Source organism: Telopea speciosissima, chromosome 5 (assembly GCF_018873765.1).
Source record: "Telopea speciosissima isolate NSW1024214 ecotype Mountain lineage chromosome 5, Tspe_v1, whole genome shotgun sequence".
Classification (NCBI taxonomy): Eukaryota; Viridiplantae; Streptophyta; class Magnoliopsida; order Proteales; family Proteaceae; genus Telopea; species Telopea speciosissima.
This window is the reverse complement of record NC_057920.1, coordinates 44,435,608-44,458,684: the sequence shown is the minus strand read 5'-3', so window position 1 is coordinate 44,458,684 and position 23,077 is coordinate 44,435,608. Positions and strand designations below refer to the sequence as shown.

The 23,077-nt window shown below is 39.5% G+C and overlaps 1 protein-coding gene across 2 annotated transcripts in view; it reads right to left on the bottom strand.

Moving 5' to 3' along the window:
• LOC122662342 (GATA transcription factor 28-like) overlaps positions 1-11,254 on the bottom strand; it is an 83,779-nt gene extending 72,525 nt beyond the window's left edge. The window contains exons 1-2 of one of the 2 annotated variants that reach the window (XM_043857949.1): positions 11,224-11,254; positions 10,257-10,646 (exon numbers count right to left, since the gene is read on the bottom strand). In XM_043857949.1, coding sequence (XP_043713884.1) covers positions 10,257-10,580 — 324 coding nt within the window. In that variant the 5' untranslated portion in view covers positions 10,581-10,646; positions 11,224-11,254. Of the gene's footprint in view, positions 1-10,256; positions 10,647-10,713; positions 10,960-11,223 lie in introns of those variants that run through there. The other variant, XM_043857948.1, reaches the window with a different exon arrangement.
• Between the last annotated feature and the right edge of the window lie 11,823 nt (positions 11,255-23,077).

Sequence of the window (23,077 nt, the reverse complement as noted above, 5' to 3'; positions counted from 1 at the left end):
TTATAAAGATTTACCATCAAGGTTTTAAGAATTAAGAATTGGATCAGTAAATCGGCCAAATCAGTCGTAATTGATCCTGATTCCAACCGATCCGATAAGATTCACATCCAAAAACTAGGGGTGTAAGTTTGGCCTTGTCTGCCTGAACCTACCCTAAGCGCGAACAGGGCCTGGGCTGAGATACCTGGCCTTGAGGGGGGTCAGGCCTGGAAAATTCTGACCCTGAGTCAAGGTCAGGTCGGGCCAAGGTTGAGGCCTCAAGCTGAGACTGGCCTGGCACAGCCCGACCCTGTTTAAGTTATACTATAAAATATGGGAAAATATCTCTACTTGGTGGTGTTTCCTATGCCCTCTCACAGGGCACCATGAGATGACCCCTCTACCCCCTAGGTAGATACCTAGGCGTGCTCACCTATTGGCCCAGACACTTATGTAAAGACCATGCAACCAAGTAGAGATCTCTTGCACATAAATAGGGCACCGTGCTCACCTATCTGCTCATTCTTCTCACCATACTTTTCAGTGTTTATGAAGGCATGAGAGATTAGAATTTTGTTGCAAAAAAATCAGTTTGCTCCTTGATTTTTACTAAGATAAACCTATATTTTTACTCTTGTACTTTTACAGAGCAACCGTATTAAACAGTACCGTATCATTGCGATACGAGTTTTATTGCGCCGGAATTTTTGAAAATGTACTATTGTCGTATGGGCCGATTAATTGTCGTACGTATCCGTTCCCGGATTATTGTTGTACCCGAACTTACTATGGTCCTCAGTGGTGTGACTGTAGATAAATATATCATCAAAGTAAACCACAAGAAATTTACGGATGAATGGACAGAGTACATGTGTTATTACTTGCATAAATATACTCGATGCATTAGTGAGACCGAAGGGCATAACTTTCCGTTCATATACTCCATCCTTCGTCTTGAATGCAGTCTTCCATTCATCTCCTGGGCGAATGCGAATCTGATGATATCCGCTCGTCAAATCAATCTTCAAAAAGATTGCAACACCGGTAAGCATGTCTAACATGTTATCAAGGCGTGGAATAGGGAATCAGTACTTGATGGTGATCTTGTTGATTGCTCTGCTATCGATGCACATATGCCACGTGCCATCTTTCTTTGGTGTAAGCATAGTACTATATCTCGCGATATATCGGTATCTCGGGCCTACCGAGATATCGCGAAATATGCCCGAAATATTGCATTTTTTCGGCAATATTTCGGGGGTCCATCTCGGGGGGTATTTGGCCATATCTAGGCCTGAAACTTCATGGACAGCCTTATTTAAGCTTAATAAACACATTTAAACCATAAAATTGTAAAAATGTGAATTCAAATTGGTGTTTTGGGCTTGCACCCTTGATTGACATACGGTCGCCGACCCTAATGTATAAATAGTTAAATACACATAGATTAATGAAATCACAACTTAAGTTACAAATTACAAGTGCTAAACTGCTAATAGTAGTTACTGTGCCTCCCTGGATCAATCCCACTCATGCCTCGCTGGAGTCGACGTCTATTGCTCTCTGTTTGAAGGACATATGTGGACCACGGTATAGAATCGGAGAAAAAACGAGTGTAGTCATCCACAAGTGTCACGTAAATGGAATCATCAACATACTGTAGGTAACCTATCCTAGGATATAAACTAGGGTTACCAATCGATCCAGTCCGTAAAGAAGATGATCCACTGTGATATGATATTGGCGCCGGCGCAAGAGGCGATGGCATTGACTGCATGTATGGCTGGTGAGGTTGGTAGCTAGGTCCACTAGGGTATGCAAAGATGTTATCTACAAAAGATGATCCAGTATGTCCCTGGGACTGGGACTGGTAGTCATAGTCCCCTACCCCACTAAACTGCCCATATGATGATGATCCATATCCATATCCACCGTAAGGTTGTGATGCACCATAATCCGATGCCAATGGAGTGGCATGTGCGTCAAAAGATGGGGCACGCCAATGTCCAGTCGGTCCTCCCTCCCTATCACCCACACTCAAACCACCAACAGAGCTAGATAGGTTATCAATGTCCATGTGATCAGGTTGCAACTGTGTTTGTCGACCCCTACGCTTCCTGTTGTATGTATGTAGGGGGCCTCTCGAGGGTGGGGGTGCGGGGGCACGTGCTCCGTGGTCCGTATGTTGTGTGGCATGATCAAACTGTGTCTCTCCAGTAAATCGGAGTGGCTCTACAGGTGCCGTATCCTGGGCCTCCTGGCCTACCACATAACGCTCTCGCATGCCGTCAAATTCTTCACCAGCATCACCACCACCAACATCACCACCACCAGCATTACCACTACCAGCATCACCATCACCACCACCAGCATCACCATCATCACCATCATCATCATCATCATTTGAGGACTTAGACCAGTCTTCATCATCAGCAACATTGCCACCAGTGGGCTGGAATGGTATGGGTGAGGCTTCCCTTGCATGTATTTGACCCTCGTCAGCCATTTACTCGTCCACATCAGCACCAATCTCAGAAGCTATCATGGGGTCGGGCCTACCTCCCTCCTCATCCAACACTGGCTCACCTCTATCCCTCACCCAATCCACAATAGGGTCCTCATCGTCTGAGTCAACTTGAAAGATGTCAGCTAGATCAATGGTGCCCCTCTGTCCCACATGTCCCATGCGTATGTGTTGCAGTTTCAGCCTCAAGTTGTAGTGCACATACACCATGTCAGATAAACGTTGAGACCCCAATCTATTGCGCCTCTTGGAGTGGATGAGTGCAAAGGTACTCCAGTTCCTCTCACAACCAGATGCAGAACATGTTTGGACAAGGACTTTAATTGCTATTCTTCTTAAGTTTTCAGGCGATTCTCTATACAACACCCACCATTCAGCTGCATTACAAGTTTACAACAAAAAAGACATGTGTCAAATGCTGTTTCAACTTTCAACTTTCAAATTTCAATACATATGTAATTTAAAACTTAAAAGAATTACCAGCATCACCACGTACTCTGCCTTGTATTGCAGCCTCAGTTCCAAAACTTCCCAATGCATCCCTAAATACCTTGATCTACACCCATGTGGAAAATTAGTAAGTACTTCTTCACTACTTATTTGAAAGCATCAATAAGTTGAGTTTCCAAATGAACTCACTTCATTGTTGTAAATTGCTTGTAGTGCACCATCTGGCTCCAACTTCTTCACTACTTGTTTCACAGCATCAATATGTTGAATTTCCAACCCAAGCCTATTGTTATATTGATACTTAGGGTTCAAGTAGTATACTGAAATATGACATATAGAATAGAGGTATTGTCAAATGCATAGGTAATTAGTAAATAATAATACTATGAATTAGTAAACATAAAACAAATTTACTCACCAGCCTTATGCAGTGGATGCATAAATTGATTCTCCCAGCGAGCATTTATGATATCTAAGAAGTGTTTGCTACTGCAAGGAGCCACACTATAGACACTATCTTTCATCAAGTCTATTGCAGCATATAGGACTGACATGGTTGGGCCCTTCAGAGCGGAGTCAGCAACATGTAGAACTTTAACTACTGGCTCTAAAACTTTCACCACTTTGCTTAGTTTGGTCCAGAAGTCCTCAGATGACATCGTTGTTTGTGCTTCCCTCCCATTTGCAGTCTTGGAACCCTTCCATTCAAACCACTCCTCAGAAGCAAACATGCTTCTCAGCCCGGCCTTCTTTGTCTCAATGCTTTTGAGAGCAATGTAGTTGGTGGCAAATCTTGTGATGCCAGGCCTAACCAAGTCACCCCCACATTTTTCCTTCAATAGATTGAGTGCATAGGAGTGGTTGTATACAAAGTTGGTGACTTGTCTTGCACTTTCAACCACAGTCTTCACCAACTTTAACTTTCCCATATCTTTTAGCATTAAGTCAATGCAATGGGCTGCACAAGAAGTCCAGAAGAGCCAGTACTTACTATTGTTCATCATCTTCTCACCGGCAGCTTGAAGTTACTTCCATTGTCCGTTACAATCTGGACAACATTCTCAATACCCACATCTTTTTCCACTACTTCCTTTAACAATCTGTAAATATATTTTGCATCCTTTATCTTTTTGGATGCATCCACAGATTTGAGGAACACTGTCCTCCCATCACAATAAACCATGAAATTGATGGACTTTCTTGTAGGCCCAATCCATCCATCTGCCATTATAGTCACCCCATATGTCTCCCACATATTCCTCATCTCACTAATGTACTCATCAATCTCACTCTTTTGTTGAGGTAGATAAACATTCATTACCTCGTATGGGGTGGGGCCCTTGAATCCTGGGCCAACCTCTGCAATGGTATCTATCATGGTATCATAATGGGGGTCTTGTGCAGTGTTTGCTGGGATGGTATGGTATAGCATCCACTTAGCTATTGATTCTTTAACCAATCCCTTCATCCCCTTCCATGCTCCTTTGATTCTGGGTTGACTGCTTCCTTTCTTCTTATGCAATTTAGGATCAGATGTTGATGGTGGTACTGGTACGGGTAGAGTGTTGGGGTTGCCCTCACACTTTGTGATCTTTTAAAAGGATTCAAAGTTCTAGGACCTCCAGAACCCGACTCCTCCACTACCCCCTACTCTTTGTCTCTGCGATCATCTTGAAAACTTACTCTACTCCTTGAAACAGTCCGCCTAAAATCCCTAGCCTCCTCTGCTGTTTGTATGTCATCAGGTACTGCAATATCATCATCATCATCAGAGGAGTCATCATCATCATCATCATCATCATTGTATCGTCTTCCTCCTCCCATCGAACTCCTCACTGTATCCTCAAGTTGTTCTCTTATCCTTTGCTTGTCAGCCTTCCTCTTCTTTCTTCCCCTCAAACTATCACCAATCTCCCTAGCTACTTCAGTAGGGACCATATGACAACCTACAACATCTTTAGATCCTCCAGTCAGATGTTGTTTAAGTCTACTAGACCCACCTCCCATAAATTGCATGTGACAATAGTTACATATAGATTTTCTCTTATCCCCATCAATGGGAGTACCATGTAACCATGCAATGTCACCCTATCTTTGGTGGGCTGGTCTCTCTTGTTCCCTCTGTTCTCTTTGTTCCCTCCGCCCCCTTTGTTGACTACTTTCCCCCACCTTTTGCTTGCCCTTCGCACGTTGTCTATCACGATCCGCCATAATGATACTTGTTTACTATAATGTAAGTAACACAAATAATTAAAAAACTTAATGTAGATACACTTCAATTGACACTTTTAGATTACTAATACACTTGTATAGTTATTTAATATTTTTCCCCTAACCCTTATATTTTTCACATAATTAAAACCAATTTTTTATATATAATGTTAATATAAGTATTGACCTAACACAACAAAACCAAAAATTAGTAAACATAATATACATGTAATGCATCTCAAAACATATAGAAATAACTTTCATATTTTTTCATTATTTTTTAAACTTAAAACTCATATTTTTCCTTATTTATTTCTGTTTTTTTAATTTTTTATATTTTTTCTTAATTTTCGAAAATTAAAAGAATTATTTAAGAGCAGAAAAATAAATCCGACACTGTGAAGCCGTAGATCGGCCATTGGTGTCTAACATATATTTAATTCATTACCATCTAAGTCATATTACCCCTAATTATTTCCTATTTTAGTTATAGGAAAATGAATTTTTAAAACCAGGAAAAAAATAAAAAAAATACATATGGGAAAAAAATTTCGACACCGTGAGGCTATAGATCGGCCTCCAGTGTCTAACATATATTAATATCATCAACATCCAACAACATTTGTACAAAATTTTTTTTAAAAAAATAGTTTTAGAGAAATAGAATTTACCTTAAATAATGAAAATAGGCTTGGATGATGAGCTTAGATGACCCTCCGACGTCTTCCCGGCGACAAGGAGCTTCAACAATGCTTGGATGAGGCTTAGAAGGGAGGAAGAAGAGAGAAAATTTGAATTTCAGCAGCTCTCGGTCGAAAAATCGACCAAGAGCTGCGAAATATGGAATTATAAGGCTCTTAGTGTGACACTATTTGTCACTTTTACAATATCTCGCGATATATCGTGAGATCCACGATATATCGTCGATATATCACGATATATCGATGAGATATTGTATTTTTATGTTTCGGAAGTGTTTCGTATCTCGGACATATCGAGATTCACAAAATATGGCGATATATCGCCGATATTTCGTGAGATTTTATACCATGGGTGTAAGTAGTGCTGGTACAACACATGGGCTCATAACAATAAAACCTTTGCAAAGAAGATCATCCACTTATCTCTTGAGCTCACTATGCTTAGTGGGGTTGAGACGATAAGTAGGCAGGTTTGGCAATATCGACCCCGGCACTAGGTCAATAGCATGTTGAATGACTCATCGGAGGTAGCTCATCAGGAAGATCATCTAGGACTAGATCTGAAAAATCAGCAAGCATATCCCTTATAGCTTTGGGATGATTAATATCAATTACAGGCAAAACTTTTCTACTTACTAATGCAAATCAGTCCCATTTCTTCGCTGGTGGAAAGGAACTCTCGATGAGGTAAAGCAAGCAACTGTGGTTCCATTGGCTTTGCTTTACTGGTACCTGTACCAGAACGTAAAACCTTGTTGTCCAAATTCCCTTTTGAAGGTTGCTTTGTGTCAATAGTCCTCAAGATCTGCTGCGCTTCATTTGGGAAGCTCTAAGCTTTGGCTTCATCAATGGTCTGTTGAGTGGGTTGAGAACCAATAGTTTCCCATTGAAGTCAAAGAAACACTGATTTTAAGTACCTCCCACCAACATGTTGTTGTCATACATCCATGGCCTCCCAAGTAATGCATCAGTCAAGATCATAGGAATAATATTACACCATACATTTTCCTCATAACCAGAAATCTTAAGAGACTTAACATCGCTGATTAACTTCTAAAGTGTCACTATTGAGTATACCTTGTATGGTTGCGGATGAGGTCCAGCCTTGAGTTTTCCTTCAATGAGGAAAGCTTGAGAAACCACATTAACACAACTACCGTTGTCCACAATTACTTGTGTTGTCGATGGTCCACTAGATATTAATGTATAAAAGATGCCATGTCGACGCCAGTCTTCCCTTTTGATTCAGCAATCAAACTACATTTACCTTATAAATGTCATCATTATCATCCAAGGTGTCTTCACAATCTTCACCTTCAAGGGCAGCATTAACAGTCAATAATTGAGTTTGCCTTCCCTCTTTGCAGACAGAACTTTGCATAATGACCCTCTCTATTACAATGGTAGCACTTGGTAGAAAGCCAATCATCCATGGGTACCTTACCCTTATCCTCTGTAGTTTATGGAGTTTGGGTAGGGAATCCACTAGTTTGAGTAGGAGCATAGGGCTTCTTACCATCACCTGATTGTGGAGTGAACCTTCATGGGACAGCCTTGAGTAGCGATCTAGCATCCATAGCCTTCTCAAAACAGTTGTTTAAATTGTATATTTTGACCACACCCATCTTGCCTCTAATATCATTTCTCAATCCCAATTTGAAACGGGATATGAAATGCTCATCTTCTTCATCAACACCAGTACATGATAACAAATCATTAAACTTATCAATATATTCCTCAACAGTCAAAGTACCTTGTTGAATAGTGTTGAGCTGATCATGAAGTCGTCTCCGGTAAGGAGGTAGGTACTTCTCTTTGAGAATATCTTTCATCGCTTCCCAAGTAGTTGGTTCCATGTGACGGCAAATTAATCTTCCCTCATGTGTGCGCCACCTATCTCTGGCCCCTCCAGTAAGTTTAGTACTGACCAGCTGCATCTTTCGATCCTCAGATAATCGAAACCACTTGAAGTACATCATCCAAGGCACTCAGCTAATCATGGAAAGCAATGGGATAGTGTTTCCCACTATACTCTTTGAGATCCAACTTCGACTTATGCTTGTCATCTCAGTAATGTTGGTTGCCATCATATTCTTCATCATCTTCAAAGTCATCACGGGTGGCCGTTTGTATAGTTCTTCATGCTTGGCGTAGAGGTGGTCGAGGAACATTATTCACAGTGGGTTGCTGCCCTCCTGTACAAGTTGACATCTCTCTCAGTTCCTTGATTTCTTTATCCATGGACTCTATCTTATCAGACAACCGCTGAACAGCTTGTACAATACCATTAGGAACATTAACAGAAGCCTGATTAGAACTTTCTCCCATAGCTCTGATACCAAAATAATGTAAGGCTAGATTACAAGTAATCCTACCCCCAATATCACCCACGGTAAGGTCTAAACAGTTCCAGCAATAGAGGTCTTAATCAACAGTTCACCAAATTAGAAACTAAACTTAGAATTAGAAGTTTAGTGAATAACTACAAAACCAGCCAGCAGATTAACTCCAGACTTGGATCAAGTTGAGAAGGTATTGGCAGCGACTTGTGCTCCAAAAATTATTGAACTCTGATGGCTTGATATGGATATTTGAAAGTTGCAGCAGTAGAGACTTGGAGATTAAGTCACTTGATATCTTCAATGGGAAAAAATCTGGCATCGATCAGGTCTATGGTCTGATCTTCCACAAGTATGGATCGAGTGGTCCTCTTCAGTGAATGAATGCACCCAACAAGCTTGATGAAGAAAACCCCTTTCGATTGCAAAGATATCAGCCTTGAAATCACTAACAAGAAAATAGAAAGAATGGGATATGGAGGAGATCGAGTAGAAAGATGATAGGGATAGAGATAGGTGGCGATCTCAGCCTGGGTGTCTCACCCTAACAGCCTCTCTCAGGACAATCAGAATTGCAAACAGCATTAATTTTATTTCTTCAAATCGTGGGAAGCTCTTCATAGCAATTACATATATATAGCCCTCATGGCTGAGACAAAGAAAAGAGAAGTTAGAATCTAACTAGGATTCCAAACAATACTAGGATTCCCAATTAGAATTACAACTCAACATAAATAGGAGCTTAAATAAAAGTCTAATAAAAGCTAACATCAACAGCCCACGATTTTCTGCTGGTGTAGGGTAATGGATTACGCTACACCTATAGTGCTGCAGGTGTAGGGAATCCCTACACCTGTGGCTGCATTTTTTGGACTACAGCCTACACATCATTTTGGGCTACAAAAGGTATTTGGGAATTTGTTCCTTACTGGGACTCATTCCTCATCACATGATAAACTCACACATGGCATATGGATCATGTACGCCACGAACTAAGGTTTCAATTTGATTTGGACTTCATGAGGGCCTCATAAGTCATAACTCTCATACTCCGTCATGCACTGCCCGGAATCCATCTAAAACAACAGTCTGATGCAAACACAGCATTTAGTTAATTAAAGCACTCATCCATTTTAGAGAAAAAAGCTGTAACGGTAGAACTATCAACGAAGTTAAAAAGAAAATACATATATATAACAAAATGCCAAATTTCCACTCATCAAAGTGAAAATGGCAGTGTTTTTCTATTTCTTTGATAAATGGCAATGCTATATTTTTTATCAATTACAAAAGAAATATCATAAATTCTTAAATGCAGGTGCAACCTAACATTAAACTGTCAATAGTCAATTGAAAATGGTTATTCGTTGCATTCAAGTAACACCTACAACTTCTCTATTTATCACATGGACAAAGTCACTTAAGTCTAATATATGGGAGAGGAATAGGCACACCACCTGCATGTAGTAAGCTAGTGGACAGCACCAATGGAGGTGCAAGAGGTGGTGACATCATACAGGAGGGGTAGGGGGTCATTTCAAAGGGGGAAGAGAGAGGTAGAAACAACGAGTGCTAGCTTGCAGTATGCGGTGGTGTGCCCAGCCTTTTCCCTTATTTTATAAGCAGATTAAGATCTCTGAATGTTTGCTTTTTCCATAAACATCACACTGCTTGTAGACAATAATGCATTACAGGCTGCATGGGTTTATTCCATACACATGAAATTCTGATATTTCAATACCTTGTCATTGACCCATGACCACCACTGAAGCCAAGTGTGCATGAGGAAGCTCTTACAAGCATGAAACTACAGCTTTTTGAAGAAATGATAGTAGGCAAAATCAAACGGGCCCCTTTTTTTTTTATTTTGGTAATGGGGAAATCAAACTGGCCCTATTATATCAACAAAAATCAGATGCACCAAAACAGCAACGACTCTTGAAGTCACAGAGCAAGAAACTCGTGACACACTCCCTTAGTAATTGGATCCTTTTCAGCATGAAAGTATACATAAACAATAACAGAAACCCGAAAAAGAAAAAAAGCACTCACCTTTTCTGCAGAGACAGAGTCAAAGACATAAACCTCACCCTGGAAGGAGAGGGTGAGCTGGTTTCCGCCATGGCCACGGGACGGCATTGAACCATGTGGGTCTGATGAATTACCGTGATCGGACGGTACATCTCCTTCCATACCCTCACTACCACCACCATCCTCCTGATCATCATCCATCGCATTTCCATTGTTATGTTGTTGCGCATGCTCGTGCTCTTGGATGTAATGCATGTGCATTGGCTGCGATTCTGCAACGTGAAGGGGTGGATCACCGCCGTGGGCATCGCCTATCTGTCCAGGAAGATGCATTACACTCTGCATCTGATTCTCAGAGCTCAAAGAGTGCTTCTTTCTCCTAAAATCTCTAACTGCTTTCACCTTGAAAGAGAATAATAATTAATAGAAAGGAAACACAAACAGAAACTTTAAGAAATATCGAACTTTTTCAATTTACCATTCGAGTTCACATTCTCAACAAAATAAACCGAATTCCTCCCGATCCATGATCACAGACCGATTCCTGAGCTCTAATACAAAAGGATCAAAAATTAAGATAGGATTTAGGGTTTCGAAGACGGCCAGAGAGATTCCGAAAGCGAATTATACTGACCGAACAAATCAGAATTTTGTTCCTTGATCTTCTTCCTCTGTGAGATATGGATGATCACCAGCGATTAAACTCGATGAGTTTAATTTGATATATAGGGTTTCCGTGATCTCCGTCAAAATTTGGACGGAGAAGAAAATCTCCGGCGACCGAAAACCGACCAGTTTTCTAGGGTTTTGAAGAGCTGACGACTGTGGAGAAAAAAAAGTGCTACGATTTTATTTTATGGGAAAGATTCTCTGAGCAAGCGGCAGAGCATACGCCAGCTTTCTCTCTCTTTCTTGAGCTTCTTCTATTCTAATATATCAAATGAGTCTCACCCCTTTCCCAGAAACAGTTTTCTTTGTTTTTCTATTCTAAAAAACGAAAAAACACCCTAAAAGCCGTATGAAACACCCTAAAAGCCGTATGATAAATCTGTTTTGTTCTAATGCTTTTTTCGAAACATAAATATAAATTTGTGTTCTAGAACACATTTGACAAGTCCGACTTGTTTGTACGTTTCTTAAAACAAATTGGGAGAAGTGTGCCCAATAAAACACACTCCGAGTTCTCTCGCCCTCAAGAGAAAACCTGCCAAGCACTCATCGTCCTCAAGCTCTCAAGAGTGACGAAGGACCCTGCCAAGCTCTCATCATGCCAACCGGAGCTCACCACTGATGTCCCTCCACTGTCCAGGTACAAAACCTCTCTCTCTCTCTCTCTCTCATGGTAGTTCAGTAACCCTTAGGGCGCGTTTGGTAACGGTCTGAACAAAGAACGCCCGTTCTTGACTAAAAACGTTCTTTTACGTTTCTAATCTGGAACGGCATTCTGAGACTGAAAATGATCGTTTGGTAACGGTCTCAAGAACACCGTTCAGAATGAAAATGGTGTTTGGTAAAACCTATTCTTCCCTATTTGTTGTTAATTACAATAATGTCATTTCTTTGTCAATTATACCCAAAAAAGACTTATAAAATCCTTTTCTCTTACCAACCTTAGCATAAAATTAAAATATATCATTAACATAACTAAAGTAAGTATAAAAATATGTCAAATTTCAAAGATGCCATTAAAATTGGGTTCTTATGTGGATTAGTGGCATAACTGACTATGCTATGAACAGTTGAATAAAGAGGGTCTTGGTAGACTCGAACCACCATCCTCTTGGAACATGCTCATGTTCCAAGTGCTCTACCAATTTGAGCTAAAGACCCATCAAGTTGTCAATGAATTAACACAACAGATTAAACCAAACTATATTCTCCATTCTTTTTTGAATTAATTTGCAATGAATGAATTTTAATGGCCCAAGAAGCACAAAAGAATTCACTCAACGAAGCTGTGGAAAGGGAAAGCGTTTTTACCCTATATGTGCGGCCCGTAATCTCCAATCTATACAATCTTTGTCTTCAATTCTAAGCAAATCCCAGATTTGCACTCTGCTAAAGCCTTCCTAAATTTTCCTTTGTTACAGTAAACTTCCAGCATCTCCTAACAACAAAATTAACAATTAAAAATGGAACCGAATATATTTTGCTGGTCTGGTTCTTAGGAGGTCCTTTGATCATTAATACTAAAATGGTACATGTCATGCAGGTTTAACTTCCAAGGTGAAAGCCTGGAAGTCGTCGTTTTCTCCTCTAAAAAGCTTACAGATCTTGGATTTGAGTTCAAGTACAGCTTAGAAGAGATGTACAAGGGAGCCATAAAAACAACTAAGGAGAAGGGTTTGCTTCCCCTTTCTAATCCAAACCCAACTCAATAACACTAGCTGGAACGCTAAACCAAAATCAGAGGAAGCTCGAAAAAAAAAAAAAACACAAACAATGAAAGCCAAGAGGATATAAAAGGAGGGAGGGGGCAGAAGAAGAGGAATTAGGCATAGCATCATAATGCAAAATCTCTTCAATTCTCTCTACTTTAACCTGAAGCTCTAAACTTTAATTCCCAATTACTAACCAGACTATTCTGTGTTGTGCAATTGAAAAAGAAAAATAAGGAAACACATTCATAATGATCCTCATGCTTCTGTTGGAACATCTCATCATGATCATTCCATAGAGAACTAGTTCTACAAATTCATAAGTGAATGTGCTAGAGATAGATGTATCTTTAAGGGAGTCTATGCATCAAGGACACCATATTTCTATGTTGCTTTACCTTTTATTGTATAGAGCAATATCTGGTTTGTCGTCCCACTTAGTGGGGTTTCTTTGTCTTCTTAATTGAAGTGCTTATTCATTTAGAAAGGGGGAGGTGGGGGGAAGAGATTGAAGTACAACCAAATGGTCTGTAAGAATTATTCCTTTAGCTAGAGACCTGACTACCATGCCAAGCCTTCCAATCTAAGCTGGCATCTTACAGAACATAGTCCAACAATCACATAATATCAGTCCATACAAAGAAACTAGTTGATTAACACCTGAGCTCAACCAATCGACAATATTTAATACTGAAAACAAAATAAATCAATGTTGAGCAAACCATACAGGTTTGTTCTAGATCAAATCAGCCAAAAGAACTCCAATCATCAGGCATAATTTGAGAACCAACCAAATTCAAATTAAAAATCCCCCATTTTCAATCGAATTACCTCATGAAGCTGATGTGAACACCCAGGCTTCGGTGAACAGCGGAGCAATTGATGCAAAGAAAAATCCCATACGTGACGAACGCCCATGTTGGATTCTTCACATTGCAATCGAAACACATCTGCATCAAAAAACCGAAACAAATGAACAGTGAGAACCGAAAATGAATCCGTACAGATCTGCAACTCTTAAACCAGATCTCAAAATAAAAAAACCAATAAAATTGAGATAAAAAGAGGAGGGAAAAACAGAAACATGAACCTTGTCACAGGTCATACAAAATTCCCAAATCACACCAAAAAAATCCCTAAAATTACGGATCATACAAAATTCCCAAATCATACCAAAAAAATTTATAAAATCCCATACCTTTTCGGCTGAATCCTTCGATATAGGGTTGGTGACCCAATTCGAAGACAGAGAGAGTGAGAGGGAGAGAGCGAGATAGAGCGCCAGAGAGAGAGAAAGAGAGAGTGCGAGACAGAGAGAGTGAGAGGGAGAGAGCGAGACAGAGAGAGCCAGAGAGAGAGAGAGAGAGAGAGGAAGCGAGAGAGAGAGAGAGTGAGGGATAGAGAGCGAGGGATAGAGAGCGAGAGAGACATGAGATCATGGTTTGGCCGTAGTTGCAGGTACCTTCTCTTCCTCTGCTACTCCTATTTCCTTCTCTTCCCCAGATCTATCACAAGGAGGCAACGAGCCTGTTGGCTTCTTTCTTAAAATCATGGGTTTTCACGATATCGCGATGTAATTGTCGTTCTTGTTCTTTGCAGACCGTCTCTGAGATGGTCCGTAAAGAACATTCTTTTGGTGCTCAAGACCTCCGGTTCGTTCTAAAAGAACGAAAAACCGAATCGTAAAGCCAAACACTTTTTCATGTTTTTTTGTTCTTTTTGAACAAAAGAACTGTTCAGAACACTGTTCTGAACGTTACCAAACACACTCTTAGAATAATGGCGGAATGTATAAGATCAGTTTTGATTTTAGAGTTTGAGCAAGAAATCAAAACCAAATCTAGTTTTCTGTAAGGAAACCTGCTGCTATTTCGATTCCTCAAATCTCAGCAACCATTTGTCACTTTTGGGTGATATTTGGAGGACCATAACAGAACCTCAGGACCTCCACTCGACTAGAGTTTGGAGGCTATCTGAACCATGGTTTGGGAGAAATAAAAAAACTAATTGTATATGCAAGGTCATAAACCTATCTCTTTTCTTTTCTTCATCTATTGTTTTTTTCACATTCCATTTTTATTTATTTATTTATTTATTTTTTTTGTAAATGTTCAGAAATTTTCGATGCTTTGTTATACTGATTCTTTGGTCTCTGGAAGATTCTTTGCTATAATGATGCATTGTATTTAATTATACTTTGATCAGCCTCTGTTATACTGATTCTTTGGTCTTTGGTCTCTGTTATATTGATTATTTGACCTTTTCCTTGTAATCTTAGTTGGATATTCCCTCTATCCCATAATTCTGCAACCCAAGAACTTAATCCTCTTAAGGTTTTCTATCCATTGTAAAGGCTGGCACCGGTTTGTGAGGATCTGAGAGATCAATATATGAAGGTTACCTTGGGGCATGAATGGGATTTCTTTTTAGAATATTACTATTAGTGAGAAATTCATGAACAATCCATGAAAGTTCATGAGTGGTGTATCTTTATTTCTGGTATTTATATCTGATCTCAGACGAAACTTTGTATGTTTCCTTACTCATATTTTGCTAAAAGCAATGTTGAATACACCTACCTGTTATCATGAGAGTCTTGATCCCCTTGAACTTGGTGTACATGCAATTACTTTTCATTGTGCAACTAGCAATTTTGGACTAACTGCTGCTATTTTTGTTTGTGTTAACTTTTGAAGTTGTGCCACGGGTAGGAATATCCGTAGAGACACTGTCAGATAGAGTTGTTATTGTTGTTGTTCCAAGAGTATGTATGTACATGAATGCTTATGAGGATGCTGTTTTTGAGTGGTGCATTTGCAAAACTTCACTCTATCCCCTTGTCTCGCCTCTCCCCCCTCCCCAACCAAAATAACAATAACAAATAAAATAACCATGCTACATACAATAGGGGTAAAAGCCTAAAAAATAAAATCACAGTTGTAGCTTGACCAATATGTACATTCAATCAGTTGAACAAAACCACATATAGAAAGATGAATCACAAATAATCAATCCCAGTTGACTATAACACATTGTCAGTAATTCCTCAGTGCTCCTGGAGAATGGGTAGCCAAAAAAAAAAAAAAAACACAGTGTACTCTTCACACGTTTGAAAAGAAAAAAACAGTGTACTCTAGTGAGTGTGGCAACATTGCAAGGTACTACTGAAGACATGTCAAATAACTACATGAAATCCAGACTTAGTAGGTCACAGGAAAATGTAGTGACAAGTGTTTCACTAGCTCCATGCTGTGGGGGGGGGGGGTGTTGAGGAAGTTCTGATCTTTATTTTTTGGGTTTTGTAGTGTTGATTTGTGTATAGTTGATGTGATATGTTTGAAATTTTTTACCAATTCTGTCCCTTCTTCTAATCATTTTATGATGAAAAGAAGGAATACATCGTGGAAGGCCGGTTCTTGTCAAAGAGACAGGAAACAAACTTGGAGCCCTATTGCTCCACACACCAGATATAGCAACCTTGGAAGTTGTTAAAATTAATTTAGTCATTTTCATTTTGAATGCCACTCTTTCTATTCTTTTTCACATACTATCATCTTAAAAAATAAACCCTTTTTGCTGTCCATGAGAGTTGAAACCAATGTTATGGGATGGACCTAAAGTGCTTGTACTTGTCTTTTTAGTTTTTTAATTTCCATTTAGTAGTTTTTAACTACCTGTTCCAATTGCTGACAATTTGATTATCAAATGGCATCTAGTTCAAACCCTACTCCAACAATTGTAAACTGGAATGCCTCTGAGTGAGAGAAATTCATTAATCTAATGGTTGATAATGTGAAGAATGATCAAAAGACTAACACAACATTCACTAAGTTGATTGGAATACCAAACCGGTCTAGAAACTGCTTTTCAACGTCCTTTTAATAAGGAACAACTCCGTAACAAAATGTACAAATTACGAAATGATTATGATAGCTTCAAGAAACTACTGGAGACAACTGGATTTGGTTGGGACTCATATATCAAGACTGCTATTGCAAATGATTCCGTTTGGGATCTGACTATAAAGGTTCCTTTCAGCTATGATTTGCCTTAAATTTCAAATATTTTTTTTTCATAAGGAATGTGTATTAACTATGATTTTTAATATATGGGCAAACCCAACTTGGTCCAAATTTTGAAAGAGTAGTCTTCCATGGTGACCTGAGTTGCAAGAGATCTTTTCGGATGCCATTATTAATTTTTAGATGCTAAAGTACATTCTTAAAGACAAATGCATTATTAAATTTTAGAAATTGTAATATCATAAAAATTTGATTTGGATTTAGAAAATTAGTAGGACAATTATGTAATTATTGGTAACAGTATAAGAACATGTTTCCGGAAACATATTTTATCAAAAACCATTGCTGTTCCAATTGTGTTCTAGAACCGTTTCAAGAACTAGTTTACCAAACGCTACAAAGCTGTTTCTCAGCATAGAAATGGAAAAAAATCTTTCTTCTATTTCTCAGCATAGAAATAGTAGATAAGTTGTCAAACAGTGCCCGAGTCTTCTCACCTAAGGGTGTTAATAGGCTGCAATAGGGTCGGGTTAGGCCGGGCTTTTTAAAACCCTAGCCCAACCCTGATTCCCCTTAGCTGGGGGGGGGGGGAGGGAAGATGTGAAACAGGAGGCTTGAACCCAAGACCTCCTAGTAGCATTGGGCTTTTACGCACTACAAGCTACCAAGTGCGCTAGGTACTTGTTCACATGTATCATAACCTTAGTTAGTAAGTTCACGTATTATATGCATTTAATACGTGTATCTAAACGTTTAATTTTAAAAAATGTGTTTTACTGTATATTTCTATATAAATGGTAAAAACTCATTTTTAAGTATACCTGTATTATACATGAATTAAATGCGTTTAATACTTTTTAACTTAAGTTTAGTTTTGTGTAAAAAAAAAAACTCAAAACTTAAAGAAGAAAAAATGCAAAACAAAACCCTCATATAATACGATTTTGGTCTTCTTCTCTTCGAACCCTAGCCGCCAACTGCCCCCATTCCATTCATCTTCTTCATCTCCGTTCTCATTTCAATTCAGTGGCCGATTAATTGTAGCTGGGTAATCGGTGATTGCAAAGGCGAACAAGCTTTGTTCCTCTTCTTCTTCTCCATCTCCGTTCGCCAAACGGTTGCATTGGTGATTGCAGTGGTGGCCTAGTGGGAACACTCAATCTGAGGCTGTCTCTTCCTCGTCTCTGTAAGTCGTTCCTCTTCTTTTTCTCTGCTTGTTTTTTTTTTTCGCTTCATCTTTGTGTGGTTTAAATCAAGGAACACAATTTTCATAAATAAATATGATTCGAGTAACATGAGTTGACAAAATTGCTATTTTGATGCCATTGATCATTGACTATAATTCTAATGCCATTGTAAGTAGTAGACCATTAAGCACAAGTTTGGCAGCAGGTCATCTGAGCTCTATATATGACTCTAAATTTTTAACCTGCTACTAAGGTACATGAACTTCCATTGGTGATGTTAGTTCTGTTGGATTTATGTGTCCATCAAACCCGGTTCGGTCCAGTTTAATCCGATTTTACTTTGTATTGAACCTTTATGCATTTTGGTTTAATATTATCACATGCGATATAAACTTTTTGAGCATTATGTGTCCGTAAGTTTTACTTAAAATGGTAGTCACGACTAGGGTTTGGGCTAGGCACCCTTATCATATGGTTATCGCATTGGGTATGCCTAGACATGTGATGTCAGGGTACAAATGCGAGTACTCACATGATCGATGTGTGTATTAGCGAAGAATCTACTTTGTCGATTCCCTCATATATTATTGTCAGATGGAGGAAGGGATAGACTTGTGTCACCGACACCCTTTACTTGAGGGAACCATGTCACTGCAAAGTGTGATCGCATTCTTTGATTCATCAATGACTGAGACTCAAGTGAGTCAAAGTCAGTGTTTTGAGAATGCGTGAACACTTTGTGAGTGAAAGAGTTACTCAACATGGTCACCACTGCCCGATTGGGGAACACTAAGATTGAGGTTGTCTGTGTATGGTCGGATCGGAATCTGGATCCAGTGCCATTTTGAAAATGGTTTTTGCAAAACCTATTTTACATAAAATAATAGATTATATGTAGTTTTTTGAAAAAAGTGTTTTATTGAGTTTTACGGGACCCGATCAAATACACAGACACTCTTATATAGACATGTACTATGGAATGGGGTTTGGCAGTACAAGTATACATGCTCTAGATTCCATAATGATGGTGTTGAGTAGTGGGGGTTTGTACATGATCATGTAGGGAGGTATTTGGAATTTGTAAAAATAATTGGTTTTTTATTTAATTAATGGACATGGTGCTAATTATAATTATCCATAAATTAAATAAAGTAATTAATTTTATCATTCCCTATTAGATTCTGCTTCTTCACCAATTAGAAGCACTTTGAGTTTAAATAGAACTGCCAAACAAAGAGAGAGAGAGTCTGACTCTCACTGGGATTTTATTTTCAATCTAGGGTTTTTTAAAACCCTAGCATTATATAAAGAAACCAAAAACGCAGAGGGGCACACAAATCTCCACGTTTTTGGCTGCCCCCCCTCTTGGATGTTTTTAGCCTCCCCTCTCTCTCTTGTGATCTCTTCTTCTTCTTCTTCTTGCTCTCTATTTTGTTTGAGAGTTAGGGTTTTCGAAACCCAGATCTATGCTTGAAGAATTGAAGAGCATCTGGGATTGGCTTGAAGAACCTTGGTTGTACCATTGAAGGTTCAGATCTATTTACTTGGAGTGCTCATTGGAGGAAGAACCATTGTCTATTGGAGGAGCAACACTTAAGGCTCATCAGGTTAGCAATTCTTTGTTAATTCCTCTTGATTTTAATTATTGATTATTCATGGGATGTGAAAGTAACCTGAATCGATTATTTTCCACCGCGCATTCGGGTGTGGGATGGATCCCCCTATCCATGAGATGGAATAGAGATGATTGGACTGGGCATTGGTTTGTCATACCAAATCGTACTAGGGTTCCTGTAGGGCACCATGGGCGACCATGGATAACCCTAAAATTGAAAATAGGGTGACCAAGCCAGATTAGGGTACCCTAGGGCAACCCTAGGGACAACCCTGGAGTTCCCTACAGTAGGGAACTTGAAACATACTTTTTATTGGTTTACCAAGGTGAACTGCTATAATCCCATGGACTATAGTTTAATCTATAGTGTGGTATCAGAGTCACCTTTCTTACCCATGGATATTATATAATTAATTGGATGTAATTAATGTATATGGGATGTAATCTTTTTATTTAAATATTCATGGTAGAATATGGATGTTTTTTTTTGCACATGGCTTATAATGGTTGTAACAACTTTCCCATATGCACATGGGTGGTTACAAGCAAGGTTCGAAAACTTGGGTTTCAGAGCCATCTCGACCCATGAAAAAACCGAGTTGGGTCCAGGTCTCGCCGAGTTTGTGCATTTTTCTTTTGTTCGACTCGGAAGCCCATCTCAGTGGGTTTTAGACCTCTGTTGGGTCTGAAAATTGGTATACAGCCTATGTTAGGCCATTTAAACATAATGGCATTATTAGATTTTGCAAAAACAAAGTCCAAAGATGACTTTTACATCGGACCCTTAGTTGGTAGGTGGTGACGTATTAAAATAGCATAGTATATACATTAATGACATAATTTATGTACATAGAACTCAAACAAAACATTCAATTAATAGGAAAATAAGTTAATAAGCGTTACAAATGTTTAAGTTGAATAAGTCATACATCAAATTGCTCAAGCTTAACAAATAACAATGTTACAAGTTACAACTATCATCACATAAAATTAGATTGAATGACATATTCATTCCCCATTTGTCCCACATAGTCTTGCCATGACATATTGTTGCTAAACTATTGCGTATAGTCCTCCACAACATTCATATAAGAGTTCTCATCCACATATGCCAAGATCTCTAACCTAAGGTATAGCTGTTCCACAGTGGCGTCAGACCATTGCCATGAAGGATGAGATGCACTGCTTATGCTACTGTCATATTGAGGATTGTATGGGACTTAAAATGTGGACCCAATGTTGGACCTAATGTTTGACCCAATGCCAGACTCACTGCTTTGATAGTCATACGCATGTGTTGGCTGCCCAAACTGACCATAGGAACTATATTCAGAACCGGTGCTCTGCTGGCCATAATCATAGTCATAATGAGGTTGAGATGATTGCCACGGCTGATACTGACTACCAGTATCCATACTCATGCTTCCAAAACTTGCTAGCATGGTGTTCATACTCGTGTCATTATACTGAGGTTGGTTGTGTTTGCGACCCGTCCTTCTCTTGTAAGTTTTGCTGTGGCCACCATGGTCTTGATCTTATGTGGCATGTGTAAACTGAGACTCACCTGTGAAGCGCACAGGGTCCTCCTGTGTTTCCACTTCATGCTGGTATTGCTTGCGCATTCCCTCATGACGATCATCATAATAACCACCAGCAGGCATGCCACCACCACCACCACTACCACCAGGAGGCTCATCACCACCAGCACGGTCATCACCATCACCATCACCACCACCATCATCATCATCATCAGGAGGAGTTCCTGTTGCAGCCTGAAAAGGTCTCAATAACTGAGAATGTGCACGCCCCTCTTGTAACATATAGTTGTCAACATTTGTATTGGTTACGGACGCAATGGTGGAGTCGGGCCTACCTCCAGGCTCATCCATCTCTGGTACACCACGATCCCTCACCCACTGGAACAGGGGATCCTCATCATCATCAGAGTCCTCCTGGAATATGTTGGCTAGCTCGATGGGATCTTTGTCATTCTTCTCAAATTCTTCACGTATGTGCCTCATCCTTAGTCTCATATTATAATGCACATACACCAGCTGCTCCAGTCGTTGACTACCCAATCTGTTCCGCCTCTTTGAGTGTATCAATGCGAATGTACTCTAGTTGCGCTCACACCCAGAGGATGAACAGGTTTGTGAGAGCACTTTGATTGCTACCTTCCTTAGGTTGGGTGAACTTGTACCATAAAGCACCCACCAATCAGCTGCATTATAAACATAGAATATTAAGAATATGTGCATTGTAAAGGGATAAAATTATAATTTATAAATGTAAAGTCATGCCACATTGCTACCTACCAGGGTCTGACTTTTATCTACCCTCCACTACAACTTTTCGACTGAAACTTGTTGAGGCCTCTCTGAAGAATTTGATCTATTTTCAATTTAAATTTCAAACAGTATTAGAGGCATTAGTATTTGCTATTTAGAAATTACATTCCTTTACTGACTACCAATGTACCAAAGTCCCATAGTCTCACCTCATCATTGCAGTTAGATTGTGTCTTGGGATTGACCTCCAACTTCTCAATAACAGCTTCAACTGCCAGTAACAAATTCATGTCCAGCCCAAGATTATGCAAGTACCGGTACTTTGGATTCAAATAGTATGCTAGTAAAGGGGGAACCACAAATATAAGTTGTTAGTGACTTAATACTTTCGAGTTTTGAATATGTAAATATAAAAACTCATATAAAGTGTAAAGTATGTCGAAGTGTTGAACTCACCAGCTTTATGCAAGGGATGACTCAAGTGCTTCTCCCATCACTTATCGATGATGTTAATGTATGAACGAGCACTTCGGCGTATTACAGCTTGGACCATTTCCTTCATCTTCTGCAGGGCAGCATATATGTGGGGCAAGGTAGGCTTCTTCTCCATGTCAACCATCCTTAGTATTGCCACCACTAGCTCTAATATGGCAACAATTTTATACAAGTCCTTCCAAAATCCATCACTTGCAATGGTCTCTTGTGCTGCCTTCCCTTTTTCTATCCTAGAGCCTGATCAACTAAACCATTGGTCACTTGCAAACATTGACCTCAGACCTACCACATTCGACTGAATGCTCTTCAATGCAATGTAATTGGTGGCAAATCGAGTGACACCAGGCCTCACTAAATCCCCCTTGCATTTTTCCCTCATCATGGCTAAAGCATAACTATGGTTATACACAAAGGTGGTCACTTGCCTTGCTCTATTGACCACACCAGCCACCAAAGCTTTTCTCCCCATGTCCTTCAGCATTAAATCAATAGAATGGGCTGCATATGGAATCCAAAAGGGTGGGATCCTCTTACTCTTCTTGTTCATCAGTTTCTCTCCAGCCTTTTTAAAATTAGAACCGTTATCCATCACAATTTGGATAATGTTCTTTGCTCCTATATCTTCCTCCACCACTTGCTTCAGTAGCTTGTATAAGTATGATGCATCTTTGACATGCTTTGATGCATCAACAGACTTCAAGAAGACCGTCTTCCCATTACAACTCACCATGAAATTTATAATGGTCTATCTAGTAGGTCCAGTCAAACCATCAGCCATAAGAGTAACCCCATATGTGTCCCACCTTGGCTTCAGACCCTCTATGTACTCTTTTAGCTCCTCTACCTCTTTAGGCAAA